The sequence below is a fragment of the Ursus maritimus genome, unplaced genomic scaffold (genome assembly GCF_017311325.1).
Source record: "Ursus maritimus isolate PB19 unplaced genomic scaffold, ASM1731132v1 scaffold_23, whole genome shotgun sequence".
NCBI lineage: Eukaryota > Metazoa > Chordata > Mammalia > Carnivora > Ursidae > Ursus > Ursus maritimus.
The window spans coordinates 37,655,022-37,670,274 of NW_024424786.1; the positions used below are offsets into that span (position 1 = coordinate 37,655,022).

General features: G+C 62.2%; 1 protein-coding gene across 5 annotated transcripts in view; it reads right to left on the reverse strand.

Annotated features, from left to right (window-relative positions):
- Positions 1-1,012: 1,012 nt before the first annotated feature.
- The window catches only part of RAB3IL1 (RAB3A interacting protein like 1), a 20,588-nt gene continuing 6,347 nt past the window's right edge, over positions 1,013-15,253 (reverse strand). For 2 of the 5 annotated variants that reach the window (XM_040639215.1, XM_040639217.1), the window contains exons 2-11: positions 10,428-10,680; positions 9,951-10,046; positions 9,776-9,853; positions 9,302-9,520; positions 8,220-8,366; positions 7,598-7,726; positions 7,391-7,503; positions 5,784-5,862; positions 2,909-2,975; positions 1,013-2,084 (exon numbers count right to left, since the gene is read on the reverse strand). In XM_040639215.1, the coding sequence (XP_040495149.1) occupies positions 2,002-2,084; positions 2,909-2,975; positions 5,784-5,862; positions 7,391-7,503; positions 7,598-7,726; positions 8,220-8,366; positions 9,302-9,520; positions 9,776-9,853; positions 9,951-10,046; positions 10,428-10,680 (1,264 nt within the window). In that variant the 3' untranslated portion in view covers positions 1,013-2,001. Of the gene's footprint in view, positions 2,085-2,908; positions 2,976-5,783; positions 5,863-7,390; positions 7,504-7,597; positions 7,727-8,219; positions 8,367-9,301; positions 9,521-9,775; positions 9,854-9,950; positions 10,047-10,427; positions 10,681-14,588; positions 14,909-15,253 lie in introns of those variants that run through there. The other 3 variants (XM_040639214.1, XM_040639216.1, XM_040639218.1) reach the window with 3 other exon arrangements.

A 15,253-nucleotide genomic window follows, 5' to 3' on the forward strand; every position in this document is an offset into this window, starting at 1 on the left:
ACACCCTCGTCGAGTTCCGTGCTACCCCTGACACCCTGGAGATATTACCTGGGCATTGTTTTTATTGCCAGTCTCCCCGCCGAGCTGCTCAGCTCAAGCACCCCCAGCACCGGGGCCCATGTCTGGCACAGAGGCGCTGCCCCGCATTTGTCACGCCACTGGACGTCTGTCATAGGAGACCTGACCAGTGGATATCTGAGGGGCGGGAAGAGGGAGGGGATTCAAGTCACAGATGGGAGGGGAAGAGGGGGAGACGAAGTGGGGGGAGAGAAGGGGAATCCAACAGCGAAAGGGCTACTGGCTGGAGGGAGTGATAGGGTTGGGTGGCCTTGACAGAGTCCTGGCCAGCCCACAGCCAGCCTGAGGCCGGTAGGGACCCCCTCACCAGCCCTAGTACACACTGACCCAGAAGCTGCTATGCTCCCCGCCTCTCCGGGACCCCCATGGGCCTGGACCCACACCCCTGCAGGTGGGGAGGGGATCTGGAATCACAGGATACCTCCCCAGGTCCACCCTGGGACGCCCGGCCCTTGCTAAGAATCCATCTGCGAGCAGGTCTGGAAAGGCCTGAGCTGTCAAATCCCTGCCCTCCCTGCCCGTGCTGCTGGCAGACATCACCAATCGATCCGCACCGTCTTGCCCTCACCAGGCAGCCTCAAGGTTTTGATTCTGAACTCTAACCTCCCCTTAGACAGAGACAGGGAGGCCAGAGGGGGATCTGCCCAAGGTGCCCCTGAGACGGCGCGAGAGGCAGCCTCAGCACGGCTGCTCTCTCCCCACAGCAGGCCCCTCCGCAGGGGAGAGGAAGCTGGGCTCGGCCCTGATAACCCACATCCCCAAGGACCACTAGAGAGGGCTCGAGTGGTACTCCCTACAGCAATCCCTTCAGGATTTGGGCCTAATCCCAAGCACGAGGGCGGGCTGGGGAAGGATTTGGTTTCATTCCTTCAGATGCCCGAGCCTTGGCCCGGACCCCAGGGCGCCCGAGTGAAGGCGCGCGGCTGCCCACCCCTACCAACAAAGCCTTCCTTTATTAAATAGAGATCGGGTCACATTCCACTCAAAGGAGAAAATCAGCTGTGCTGAGGGATGTATCCAGGTTGGACCCCAGTCCCAAGCAGGCTGTGAGGGGTGAGGAGGGCCTGGGTCCTGCCCACCCTACCCCAGTCCTGTGTGTGCAGGGCTCTGCGGCCTCAGCCCCCCTGTCTGAATGGCCACCCACAGCGGAACATAGACCCGGGCCCTGAGGCCCTGCCTGTGCTGCACTTGGAGAAGAGTATCCTAATCCTTCCAGCGGTGGTGGGGGCAGGGCCTCCTGGAGCACAGGGCTCAGGTGGGGGTGGGGGAAGGTCAAGTGCACGGAGGAGGGGCCCTGATCCATCCTAAGAACAGTTTGGGGGCAGTTCTCAAGCAGATACAGGTTGGTGTGCGAGTCCCTGACAGCCCGCTGTGGCCCCACCGCCCCTCGGACACTGGAGACAGCTGGCCAGCTGGGGGCCGGTCCGACAGGGAGGCAGCCTGGGAATGGGTGAGGGATGGCCACAAGGGGGTGCTGGTGGCCCAGGGCTTGGGAACGGAGGTGGGGGGGATACCCTGGAAGTCAGGCCACCCACCATGACCCCTTTCTGAGGACGTGGCAGCAACAAGGCACCTGCAAGCAGCAGCTCCCAGGCCTGCAAAGGGGGTGCTGCCCCAGGTACCCCCTCCCAAGGGCTGAGCCCCTGAGTATAAGTCCAAGCTCCTTGGTCTTTGGTGCTTTCTTGAAAGTCTCATGGTGGCTGTTGTGCCACTGGTGAAGAGAGAGGGGTCAGCTCATGAGGTCCTGTCTGTCCTGGGATGAAGGTTTGGTACCAGCTCAGCAAGGCGTCCACGGCCTGGCCATTTGTCCATCTGCTCAGCTTCTGGCTCAGCACTGGCTCCAGGACCCTGTCTTCCTGTCTGTCTGTGCTGGGGCAGGTGTCGGCTGCTGCTCAGAGCCCCTGTCTAGGCCCGGGCCATGCCCTAGGCCTCCTGGGGGAAGAAGCCGAGCTTGGCCAGCGACATCTCCTTCCGCAGCCTCGTGATCTCCCAAAACATGGGCTCCGCTGCAGGCGGAAAGAAGGTGGACAGCTCAGGGACAGGGTCCCCTCAGGCCGATGGCCTGGCCCCTCTCCCCTGGCTTTGGGCAGGGCAGCTGGCAGGCACCTAGGGCTCCCCAGGCCACCAGCACAGATGACCTCAGTGAGTGGCCGGACCTCTTCGAGGCTCCACACTAAGGCCTTGCAAACTGTCGAGTGCTGAACACACGCTGCACCAGCATGCCGGCGGCAGACGTGGCCTCGCCCCCACGACCTGACACCCACACGCACGAGCACACTGCCACGCATTTGGCGGACTACAGATGCTGCCCAACCCCATCTCCCCGGGGTCTCAGAGACCCTGAGCAGTCAGCAGAGCCACGGGATCAGTCCAAGTTCCCCTCCAAGGTCTTGACGCCCAAGCTGGGGAGGAGAGACTCAGACTCCAAACTGACAAGTCTGGTGGAGGAGTGGGACGCTAGGCCTTGCAGAACAGGGGTAGAGGGGACGACAGGTGGATGGAGGATCTGCTGGGTGGACAAGCATGAAGTGGGAGGTGGCAGCTGGTGTCGAATGACCATGAGGAGGCCACCCCCCCGTGGGGAGGAGATCCACAAGGGACACCCCATCGTGCAGGGCTTCCAATGCCAGGCCGGCACCAGGGTGCGGTCCCCACAAACCCCGGGGCCTGGGAGAAGTTTCTGGGTGGGAGAAGGCAGCGGGACCTGGCAGAGCCTGGCAGACTCCTCCCCCCTGTCGGGGAAACAAACCACAAAGGTTGACCCCATCGGCTGCTGGCCCGCCCACTCCCTCGCACGGGCCACCCGCGCCGGCCGCCAGGGGGCGCTCACCTTCCTGCCGCACCAGGCCTTGCTGGATGTAGCGGACGTAAGTGAAGAAGTTGCACACTGCGGTGATCTGGGGACAGAAGCGGGGAGGCTGTGACATGCCAGCCCTCGCGCTTGCGGTCCCCCCAAAGCCAGGGCAGATCAGAGACCAGAGCGGGAAACCCCACGTCCCATCAGAGCCAGATAATGCTCCCGGAGTTGAACAGGGCTGAGCTCTAAAATTTAATCACCCGGGCACCTGGGCGGCTCAGTCGGTTAAGTGTCTGCCTTTGGCTCAGGTCATGATCCCAAGGTCCTAGGATCGAGCCTCCGTCGGGATCCTCGCTCAACGGGGGAAGTCTGCTTCTCCCCTTCCCTCTGCCCGCCCCCCTCAATCTGTAAGTAAATAAAATCTTTAAAAAATATATCAATAAAATAAAATTTAATTACCAACAGTGGTATTAGTTCTACTCCCAATAAAAACAATAACAGCAACTAGCATTTACTCCAGCCCATGCACCCAGCGAGGGAGACGCTCATTCCCGCTTAAACATGGGGAAAACAGACACTCCCAAGAACAAAGCTACTGGGCAACAATTAGAGAGGCCACGGACACACTAAGTGGCTGGACTAGAAGGTGAAACCAGGCGGCCTGCCCTGAATCCAAGCTCATCCTGAGGGGCCTGCCTGCTCTGGGTGCTGGAGGCCCTGGCCAGCCAGGCCTTGGCCCGGTGCTCCTCCTCATGCCAGGATAGGCAGGGGCATCAGAAGCTGCACACCAGGGCTGCCCTGGATCCCCAGGCCTGAAGTCCCCGGCCTGGCCTGCAGCCTGCTCCACGCCAGGCCCTGTGCTGGGCACCATGGACCCCAAGCTGGCTCAGATGTGGGCCCTTCCACAAAGGCTCTCCTACCGCACAGAGGGTGCTGCTGGTACCCTGCCCAGGCCCCTTCCCCAGGGTGGGTGGGGCTCTTTCCGCACTGCTGAGAGTGTTGGCCACCAAGGGCTCATTGGTGCCCCTCCGTACGCCCTAGCCCGGCATACCACAGCCAATGACTGGCTGGCATGTGGTGTATAAAAGGCCAGCCCCCTTGCCTCAGGGTGGAACCCACCCTGGGCTCCAGAGCCCCTAGGGATCAGGTTGCTGATGCCACACCCTCCTTTGCCCCCCCCCCCCGCATTCTGCTTCCCTCACTCCTCCTAAGAATGGCATAAAATCCTCATCTCAGGCTCAGCTTCTAGGGAACCCAACCGAAGGCAGGGCAGAAGGCGGGAGGCAGCTGTACCCGCCACAGTGCCCACTCAGCGTCCAGCGCTCCAGGGACAGGACGCCAAGTGTGTGGGGGCCCACAGGGCCCAGAGTCACAGGGAGGGAGCCCTCAAACACACAGGAGTCCTTGCCAGGAGGACAAAGTGGGTGCGGGGACTGGCGGCCCCAGAGAGTGTGAGAGGGGGTGCCCCGGTGAGGGGACTGACTGCTGTGGCTCAGGACAGGCAGAGATGGCACGGTACAAGTGGGCGTGCCAGGCCGCGGTGCTTCCTGGGGGCCAGAGGGCCCCACGGGAGGCTGGTGAGCAAGGAGTGGCAGGGAGCTGTGGCACTCTCTCCCCAGGGCTGTGCTTTGGGTACGGAAACCTCTTCTCCCTATGGATGCCACATTCCTTGGTCTCTTCAGGGTGGGGACCTCCTCCTTCTAAAACTTCACACCGTTCTCATCTCCCATCCCAGCTCTGCCCAACGCAGACACATGCAGGCCTGGAAGAAACACGGTTCTATAGTGTTGGTTTTAGTTTTTGTATCTATAGATTTGGTTTTGTCAGGCACAGAAGGTTGGGTGAGGCTCCTTCTGTTGAGCCCCGGTGGGGATCAGAAAAAGGTCACTGGAAAGGGCTCTGGGCACAGAGGCTCGGGGTGGAGGCTGCAGGGAAAGCGGACTGTGCTCAGAATGGGGAGGCCCCAGATCCAGGTCACACGGCTCCTTTCTAAGGCACAGACTCCCCATCTGCAAAGGAGCTCAGCTCGCTGCTGTGGGATACATTAGGACAACGTCAGGACCAGACAAGCTGCCAGGCAACGGGGCCATCTGTCCACTTTGATCCCTACGAGCAGCCTCTAGTAGGTCAAGGGCAGGCGATGGTTCCTACAAAAGGGCCCATCCACAGTGTCACCTTTGCACCAAGCTTCAGAATCTTCTAACACATTCTCTTTTGTTCCTTACGATCCTACTCATAGTCTGTGAGGGGACAGAGGAGTGGGGACCACCCCCTCCATCTCCCAGCTCACTGAGGCCACTGACCCAGCCTGGGCCACTCAGCAGGTGAGGGTGGAAGCTGGGATTCCCGGAGGCCTGGAGGCACCCACCATAACTGCAAGGCTTGAGTAACAGGCCTCAGAACCTTCTCAAAAGCCTGGGGCCAGAGCCGGAGCTGGGAGGCAGGACCCTGGAACTTTAACCTGAATTCTAATGTCACTCCCATGATTAGTTTCGGCAACCGAACAGGTACCTCAGTCCTTTGCCCCTGAGTGACTGAGTCCTGCCAAGAGCCATGTGAGCTCAGAAGAGGACCATTATCTCCAGAAAGGATGCGGCCAGCCTGCTCCCTGACTGCAGCCCCTAGGCCCTTGAGCAGGAGATCCAGCGACGCCGTGCTGACTCCTGCCCCAGGGAGACCATGATAATAAATGCGGGTTGTTTTAAGCCACTAAGTTTATGGTAATTGGTTCTGCAGTGATGACAAACTAATTCACCAGGCTTGGCTGTGTGGCCCGAGTCAGTCTCCGTACCTCTCTGAGCCCGTGCCCTGCTCTGCCGATCAAGGTTGTGCTCCTAGGCCTGGGGCCCAGAGTCCCAGTCCAGCGTGGCCCTAAGAAGCCCAGTGACCCTCCCACTGGACGACTCACCCTGGCCCGGGAGGACGGCGAGATGTAGTAGTGGCTCTCGGAGTCCCCAAGCCGAGCCAGCCCGCTCAGGGCACAGGTACTGGAGGAAAGCAGAGGGGACTGTGGGGGCTGGCGGGGGCTCGGCCACACAGCTCACGCAGGGAGGATGCAGCAGGCAGAAGGAATGAACCGAGGGAGGGAGAGGCAAGCAGACCTGGGGGCGGGGCCTGGCATTCTCTCCCTCGACCCCAATTTCCCCAGGAACCCGGCGCCAAGCCAAGGAGGGGGCAGCCCCAGAAGTCCCTGGGATAGACCTTTGACCTAAGCTGGATCTCACCCCTAAACCCCTCACCTTGCCCCCAGTGGGCAGGAGAGCTCAGTGCACCTCATGACAGGTATACCAAAGCTCCACGCTCTGCAGCCCCTACAAACGTAGCCCCTACTTTACTGGGGCCCTCGGACTCAGTCATGCCTTCCCCAACTAAACTGGAGTCCACGCTCTCCTCCACTTGGTCACCGAGTCCTCAGGCTAGGTCACGCCAGCAGGGCCTTTTGCTTGAATCCCCTCAGCTCCTCCAACCAGCCCTTTGCCTTATCTCTCCCCTTCTCCACATTACAGCCAGGGGCTCCTCCAAAAGCCCACAACTAGCCCATCATCTTTCCCTGCTGCTTTCCTACTGCCCAGAAAACCATTATGGAGACTCCGGAGCAGAAGGTGGTTAATTAGGCTCCTGGCTGCAGGACTTATCAGTGCCTTTGCTGCCTCCAGGTTCACTGTGCCTCTGATTGGAGTTGGCAGCCCTCTTTTTAGAAAACATCTATCGATGATTGTGAAATGCTGGCCTAGTGGGTCAAAGCCCACACCTCATTCGAGACCCTTTATACTCTGGCCCCAAACATCCTCAGCCCCATCTCCTTACCCACCCCACTGCCTTGCCCACAAACCCAGTGATGTTTCCATTAATACACCGGCTTCTCATACCTTCACTCATTTTGTTCCTTCTGCCTGAAAGGCCCTTTCCTGCTTGGCAAACTGCTATTCACTCTTCAAAACCTGGCTCAAATGTGCCCCTCTATGACAAGGCTCCCCCATGGGGCTTCCCTGGCAGGTCAAATCCTGGGCTCCCGAGGGAAAGTGCTCCCCACCACTCCCCCCACTCCACCCTGGCTATCTGGTGTGAGCCCTGCTCCACGGCAGCTGAGCCGCAGGGAGGACAAGATGCCAGGGCTGTCTGGTTACTTATTAGCACAAGGACAGCCAACAGCGACATCACTTACACGTCAGTCGGGGCCCAGAGCCCACTGTGGGAGAGAGGGTGGGGGTGGGAGAGGGTTGCCTGTCGGGCAAGCCAGGAAGAGGGAGACTCCCGGCAGGGCCTGGGGATCTAGGACTAGAGGCAGGAATTCGTGCCAAAGACGCCCCCTTGCCCTGCCTAGGGTCGGCCACCGCGCCCCTGCACTCCTCCCCAGCCAGGCCTCTGCGCCACACTCCCGCCCCCCTTGGGTTCCACACCAGGACCCCCGGAGGCAGGCCTGAGGCCTGGTCGCTGGCTCCCCCGTCGGCAGAACGCGAGGCTAGGCACGGCGTTCTCAAGCGGGCGGCAAAGGGGGAAGGGCGCCACGCTTACTTGGTGCTGCCACATGCAACCGCGGCCACCTTCACCGCAGGCAGCGTCTGCGAAGCCACCGGCTCGATGGTGAGCGTGTTGTCCTCCACGGCGGCGCGCACCAGCGCCGAGAGCTGCGACAAAGCAGGGTGGCAGGCGGGGCGGTGAGGGGCTGGCCTCCGGCTCACGGGCTGGGCCCCGGGGTGGCCGCCCTTGGCCCCGCCTCACCTCCTGCATGGTGAAGTCCAGACAGGGGCCCACGTCCTCCCGGTAGACCCTGTCGAGGAAGGGGCAGGTCTTGTCCAGGGTGGGTGACTCCCGCCAGGCCTGGAATTCTGCAAACAGGGTTGTGTCCACCTGTGGGGGAGGGTGAGCCGGAGGGGGTGGTCAGGGCTCCCGGGGGGCCAGCACGGCAGGGACAGCAGAGCCAAAGGAGGCGGGGAGCCAGGGAGGTGGCAGGGCAGGCCCAGCCTACCAGCGGGTCTGTCCCCAGTGGCCGAGCAAGGGAGCAGAGCCGAGCAAGAACTGCCTCCTTCCCTTTGCACCCAGGGCCTCGGAACGCAAACGGTCATAGCTAGCCGTGCTTTTCGCTTCCCGGTTCTACGTTACAGACTTGGGTCCAGGGCCTCGTCCTGAAGACCCTCTCTGCCTCCTGGAGGAGGAAAAGCTGAAGATGGGCCCTGTGAGTACCCCCCCCCCACCCCCGCGCACACACAGACACATGCACACAGAGGGAACACACACAGGGCTGCCTACTCAGGAGACATGACTGGCTGGCCGCCCTGGGGCACATGCAGTGTGAGTGAGGCTGGGTGGGGGCAGAGGGGCGGCCCCTCTCCCGAGCCATTACCTGTTGGGAAAAGGAGAGAGAGGTAGCGGAGGTGGGGGCTGTGGGTGGCTCCCCAGGCAGGAGCTGCCAGGCTGGCTCGTAGGTGAGGTGAACAGCTTTGCTGGGGACCACGCAGAGGAGTAGGGAGAGGAGAGGGGGCAGCCCGGGCTAGGGGGCGGGGGGGGGGCAGACAGACAGACAGGTGCACAGAGACAGACAGGAGGAAGGAGATGTTAGTGTTCGGTCAGAAGTTGAAAACTTGGAAGTGGGGGCGAGGCCTGGCCTGCGTCCCCTCCCTGGAAGCCCCAGAGACACAGGGCAGGATGGAGCTGGGGGCTGCCTTGGTGTCAGAGACCACAGGACCCCGAGTCCCATGTAGCCCTTGCAGGGCTCGCGGGCTGCGGCCCTGAGCTGAGCTCCTGACACCCAGGTCTTGTCAGTCCCAATGGCCCCAGGAGGCCCTACTTACGTGAGAAAGCTGAGGCCCTGGCAGGTGCCTTCTCTTGCCCAAGGACCCACGGCCAAGGACATCACAGCCCACTGCCCAGCCTAGACCAAGTACCCCAGCTGAGGGGGGAGGTAGACAGCCCCCAAAGGCTCTGCTTGTCTAGGTACCATAGCCAGAAGGCACTGAGGACCCTCGAGGCCAGGGAGGTCACAAGCTGGTCCTGGACCTCAGGGCTGTGGGAATGCAGGGCCCAAGCAGCCTGTCCCCAGAGGCCCAGCAGTGACCTCCTTAGGCCCAGGGAAGGTGTCTTCCCAAAGAACTCCCCCAGCGCCCCCCAGCCCAGGCCCTCAGGCCCCAGGCCAGCCTCACGTGCCCAGAATACCACCTACTGCTTGGAGGGGCGTGGAGGGGTGATGAGGCCCTCACGGTACCCATGAGGTGTGCCCACAGTACACTCAGAGCCTCAGGGCCAAACCTCCTACCATAAAAAGCCCGCGTAGTCCTCCCCAACAGAGGACACAGAGGCCTGGAGATGGCAGGCCAGGCTCCAAGCCACACTGCGAGGCGGCAGGCCTCCCCACTGCGCCCCACAGCCTGGCCGAGGCTGGACACCATCTCCCTTTCCCATGTCTTCTGCCCGCCCGCCACGCCTCACCTCTTTGCCCTCCTTGTCCGGGGTGAGGGTATGTCCGGCCGCGGGACACACAGCGGGGCAGAGGGCGCTGCTGGTGCTCTTGTGACGCAAGTGTCCCTTGCGGGGTCCGGCCTTGGTGGGGCTCAGCAGCTGTGGGTGGAGCTCGCGGTTGGGAGAGGCTGGCGTGGACGTGAGGACCAGTGTCTTCAAGGCACTCACCTCCGCCTGCAGCACGTCGATCTGGCCGGGATGAGGGGGCCGTCAACCTCCGTCCAGGGCTAACCAACCGCCTCCCGCCCCAGCTCAGGACAGCCTGGCCCAGAGGCAACCAGCCCCCTGCCCCTTGCCCCTGGAACAGCCTTTGAGGTGGGGACCAAGACACCCATTTGACAGACAGGGAAACTGAGGCTCAGAGATGCCCATGGCCTGCCCGAGGTCACCCTGTGCGCCAAGGCTCCGTTAGATGCCCCCGTCTGGGAGCTGGCCGGGCCTCACCTTGCCCCGCGCCTCTTTCAGCTGCTTTTCCGACGCTGCCTGTTTCATGTTGGCTTCCCGCACCATCTTGTGGGCTTCCTGGGAGGAAGGCAGCCCCTGCATGAGCGGCGAGGAGCCGGCGCACCTCCAGCAGACCCATCCCCCAACCTGCCCCCCGGCCGGCCGGCCACGGTACCTCGAACAGGCTGGCCGTCAGCTCCTCCAGCTCCCGTTCCAGCTGCTCCCGCACCTTGGACAGCCGCTCACACTCCTCGTCCTTCAGCTTCAGCTCCTGGGGGGGTTCAAGGTGGGTGGCTGTCAGCCCCACGGGGCCCCAGGCCTGGCATGGGGCGGGGATGGGGGACCAGGCCCACCGATCAGGCTTCACTGCCAGGGTCCTCTTCCGTGGGCCTCTGAGCCCCAACCTCCCTTCCTCTGTTGCCCTACAGTTTCTGATGCGTTTCCCACTTAGCTTATAGCACGATGTCGAAACCCCAACCGTCAGTCTACGAGAGCTTAGAAGAGGCTTTCAGAAAATCCTCCAAAAGTCACCAGAACTGGTTTCTCCTCTGTGCTTCCGTCGCACCCAGCACCGGCCTCCACGCAGGTGCTCAGGGAGGGCCCAGAGCACCTCCGGGTGGGCCCCTTGTCCCCGCCACCCTCGGAGCCCCACCTTCTGGGCTTTGTGCAGCTCCTCCTTCAGGAACTCGGAGCCCTTCTCCCGGATCTCCATGGAAGAGCTTCGCAGCCGCAACACGTCCAGCTGGCCTGCCGCAGGGCCCTCCTCACCTTGGGCCTCCTCCCCTCCAGGGGTCTCCGCCAGGCCTCCTGGGGACTCCCTGGGGCTTTTGCAGGGGTCCACGCTCTTCCAGGGGACTGGGACAGCTTCGAGGGGCGGTGGGTGGCCTTTGTCTGGGTGGGGCTGGCTGTGAGGCAAACAGCAAATACAGGGTGGGGTCCTGAGACCCAGAGCTGAGCCGGGGGACCCACCCTGGGCCACATGTCTGCCACTCTGGGCCTATTCTGGGGCCCAGGTAAAACAGGGACACTACCCGTGAGGCTATCACTGTGTTGTCCCGAGGGCAGAGGGACCAAACACGGGGTCTCTTGGGGGCCAGGACAGGACTCATTCATCTTTGTCAACCACCCTCTCCAGCCTGGGGTCCAGGGCTGGGCTTGGCACACAGTGGGTGCTCAGCTGTCTGTCCGGCAGATGACTGTGAATGTGTCCGTGCTGAGAGTCCGAGTCTCCATCTTTACAAAGCGGGCACAAGCCCCTTGGCCCCACCTCTAGGGCCACCCAATGGATCTGACACGCATAAAACCTTGCACACAGGGGCACCTGGGTGGCTCCGTGGGTGAATCAGCAGCCTTCGGCTCAGACCATGATCTCAGGGTCCTGGGATCGAGCCCCGCTTCTGGCTCCCTGCTTAGCGCCCCCCACTTATGCTCTGGGGAGGGTTTCTTTCTCCAATAAATAAATAAAATCTTAAAGCAAAAACCTTTGCACACAGGAGGCACTTAAGTGGGAACTGCCTTCTAGGCTATTGTTAATGCAAATTTTATGCAAATTATACCCCACTTAGAAGGTGGGCAGGAGAGGAAGGACCCAGCCAGGGCCGGCAGAGCGGAGGCAGGAAGATTCTGCCAAACAGCCCCGGCCAGGCCGACTGTCTTCCTGCTCCCCGAACCTTGTGGGGAGCAGTCCTGGCTGTCCTGGTCTGCCTTGTGACCTCAGGCAAACACCCCCGTCTGGGCCTCAGGATCCTTCTCTCCCTGAGGTTGAAGACCCTCGAGGTAGCACCGCGGCCAGCAGCCTCGGTCCGCCCCCCACTGTCCATCCACACCCCCCACTTTGCAACAGAGCCCGCGGAGGGAGGGAGGCAGGAAGGGAGAGGGCTGGGCGGCCGGCAGCCGTTTGTGCCAAGACAGCACCTCTGGACTCGCTCACTCAGCAAAAGCTGGCGGTCCCGACCCAGCAGCTTCAGAGCCGCGGCGGCGGCTGGCGGCGGCTGGGCTGCGGGTGGGGGGCTGGGCTGGGCCGCTGGCAGTGGGGGGGACGTAGAGGGCAGGGGGCTCCCAGGGGCCCACACAGGAGGGAGGGAAGACAGGCCAAGGGGTCAGGGGACTCAGGCTTACGAGGGGAAAGTGTGAAAGGCAAGACTGGGGATGGGTCCCTCCTCCCTGTCACCTGGACCCTGAGCCGGTCACCAAGCAGCCCCTGAGCTTTGGTTTCCCCTCAGGTAATACGAAGGGACGGGCAGCCGGCAATGAGCCCATTCCCAACCCTTCACATGGTCCCGTCCCTGCGCCCAGCCCAGCCTGCCCTCCGCTTTGGAACCGGTCCAGAGTGTGGCCTCACGGTTCCTTGGCTGGGTCCCGCCTGGCAGGGACCCGGGGCTCCGGTGGACGAAGTGGGGAAACACATCTATCACTCCATCGACAGCGATTACGCCAGACGGGGATCCTTCCTGATACCTTTGTGTGTGGGGGGGGGGGTCCTCATTGGCAAGGGGTCCCTGAGGCGCGAGCAGGGGCTGTCGCAGTGCTGTGGTGGCCCTGGGCTGGGGTCTGCGCCCAGGGGCCTCACACAGGGCCCGAGGCTACCCGGGCTGCTCTGCGCACGTCCTCTCAGTGACAGCTCTCAACAGCATTCGTGGGACTGTCCCCATCCTACCGATGCAGGACGGGCTCTCAGAGAAGCACAGAACGTGCCCAGGCTCCCACGGCCGGTGGGCGGCAGTGCTGGAGCCAGGGCTTCGGTCCAGGCCCCCAGGGCCCCCCGGCCGGGAGGTGGGGCTGTGCGTGTGGGATCAGGGCAACTGCTTCAGGATTGAGGGCTGCGAGGCCCAGGCCGACTCCGGAGACTCCTCCTTGGCTACGGCTGGGAAATCTGACCCAATTCTGGCCCCACGGACAGCTCAGCTTCCGCTCGGGCCCAGACACTGCCTCCCAGGACGGCGGGCCGGAGCCGGGGGAGCTGGGGCCGAGAGCAGAGGCCGGAGTCCACGCCAGGCTCCGAGCTGGGGTCTGCACCAGCCCCTGGGACCGACTACAACTGTCCGAAGCTGCTTCCCCACTGTGGGTCGGGGGTAAGGCACCTGGCGGAGGTGTACTAAGAATCCACGGAGACGTCACCAGATACGGCACCAGGCAGAGACTGAGCCATCTGTGGCCACACGTGGCAGACACCCCCACCGTGCCTGCCCGGGCTCTGGGTCCTGCAGCTGAAACCACAGGCCTCGCAGAGGGCTTCTGACTGAGAGTCTGGAGGCCTGGGACCAGGGCCATGTCCTCAGGTGAGAGAGGATGGCCCTCGTCACTCAGGCTTGACAGGGCAGCACACCCCAACCCAGGGGCTGCACACTTCAACAGGCTGTGCAAGAACTGTGGGTCACAGATGGGGGTGACCAGCAGGGACGGCACGGGACACAGGGCAGGATCCCAGGTTTTAGACACCCAACCTGCTGTCTTCTCCTCTGTGAGGACCACCCCAGACATCACCCGCACCCCTGCTGAGGAGAAAAAGACCTCCGGCCCCTCCCACGAGGGCCACCAGTGTGGTCTGGGGCTCTGGCCAGAGTGAAAGACACGAACTGTCCTGTTGGTCCCAAGGGCATGGGCTGGGGTTATGGCCGGATTGTCCCCCATCATTTTCCCAACAGGCTCTCACTTCAGCCCATGGCTGGGAAGGATGGGGCCCAATTGTGCAGCCAGAGGAAACGGTGGCCTCTCCACTTCCCCTCTCCCCAGTGTAAAAGCCCAACTCGAAAATCCTGATGGCAGAAAGTGCGGGAAGAGCAGGGCTGCCCGGTAGTTACCAACTGCCCAATGCCTGGGCCAGGGGTTCAGGAAAGACTGGGGTTCTCCCTGTACTGGGAGGGAAGCTTGAATCTGCAGGCCCTCTCCTCACACTTCGGGACGGTGAGGCAACTCGGAAATTTCAGAGGAAGGAGGGACCCCAGGCCCCATCGGTCCAGCCCAAGCCAGAATCCTCTCTCTTCACACACTTCAGCATCCCAGGCCAGGGGCTGGAAAACCTCGATGCGAATGCCCGCAGGGCTGGGGGACTCACTCCTTGGCAAGCATGGGCTACCACTTAAGTTCTTCTGCACCGCACCCTATCCGTGCCTTTCAGTCCAGGTCCACGGCCCTCTACTCGAACCTTCTCAGCCCCCACTCCCTGCACAGAGTCCAGAGTCCAGAATATGCTACAGGGAAGGCCTGTAATAAGACCCAGGGCCACTGGGAAGAGGTTAGAGACAGGAGATGGTAAGAGTCAAGGTCAGAGGAAAGTGGGAGCGTCCAGCGTCCCCCATCCTGAAGCTGGCTCCGCTGCCTAGAGCCCACGACAGTTTAAACAGGAAAGGCCCCACTGGGTCACTTCCCCAGGAAACACACAGCGGGGGGCGGGGGGGGGAGCAGCAACCACAATGCTCGCCCCCGAATCCTGACCTAGGAGGGCCAGCAGGGCTTTTGTCCCCATCCCTAAAAAATGGCAAAATGATAATGAGGACCCGCGGATTCTATGATCCCCAGTCACTCAGCAACCCCCACTGGGCCAGGAGGGCCTGTCCAGAGGCCACTCCGGGGGCCAGGAGGGCCCGACTAGGATCCGGCACACTCTTCCCAGCCCAACCCGCCTGCCATGAGCTCTCTCTGCCCTTCCATCTCTCCCTGTCCACTGACCAGCGCCCAGGTCACCTCTGTGAACTAAAGATCCCTGTACTAACGGGCACGAGGGGTTCATTAGAGAAGAAGGAAGGAACTAGTTAGGGAAGCTCTGAAGCGGAGGGGGGGGAGGAGAGGCTGGGAGGGCACGCGGACCACTTACCCTCTGCCCGGGGAGCTCATCTGGTCCACGGGGCAGTGCCACGGCTCAGGGGCCCCGTTCAGACCCACACCCCTGCACCCACAGGCATTCCGGTAAGCCCAGAGGGCATGGAGGCTGACAGCCAACTGACTCCCGTCCGGGGGCCCCCGGAGAGTCCCAGGAAAGGTTTCACCCATTGGCTCCCAGCCAGGCCTGCAAGCCCAGCCAGGTGAAGCGGACAGAGGGGTTGTGTCTTCAGCTCCAAACCGTCACGATACCGCTGAAGGGAGATGCTCTCCCCAGCCCGGTCTGGACAATGAGGTGCCTGGGGTTCAGAGAGGGATGGCGACCTGACCGGACCATGTAGCAAAGAAGTGGCAGGGTGGGAACAGAACCCAGAGTCCCAGCTCTATTGCATCATGTGACCTGTCACCCAGAGAAATCCAGACGGGACGAAAGGGGATGAATGGTGGTTTTGGAGAAGTGAGGCAGGATGCAGATGGGGTTTGAGGAAGTTTGAGCCAGTGCCTGAGGGGGAGTGGGGGGGGTAGTGGTGGGGATGGGGGGGAGTTCCATCCAAGGCTGTTGCATAAGCCAGGCAGGGATGTGCAGAGGGGACAGAGACACAAAAGCCTCTGACAGGGGAATTGTGGCAGGAACCGGGGGCTGGAGAGGGTGACAGAAAA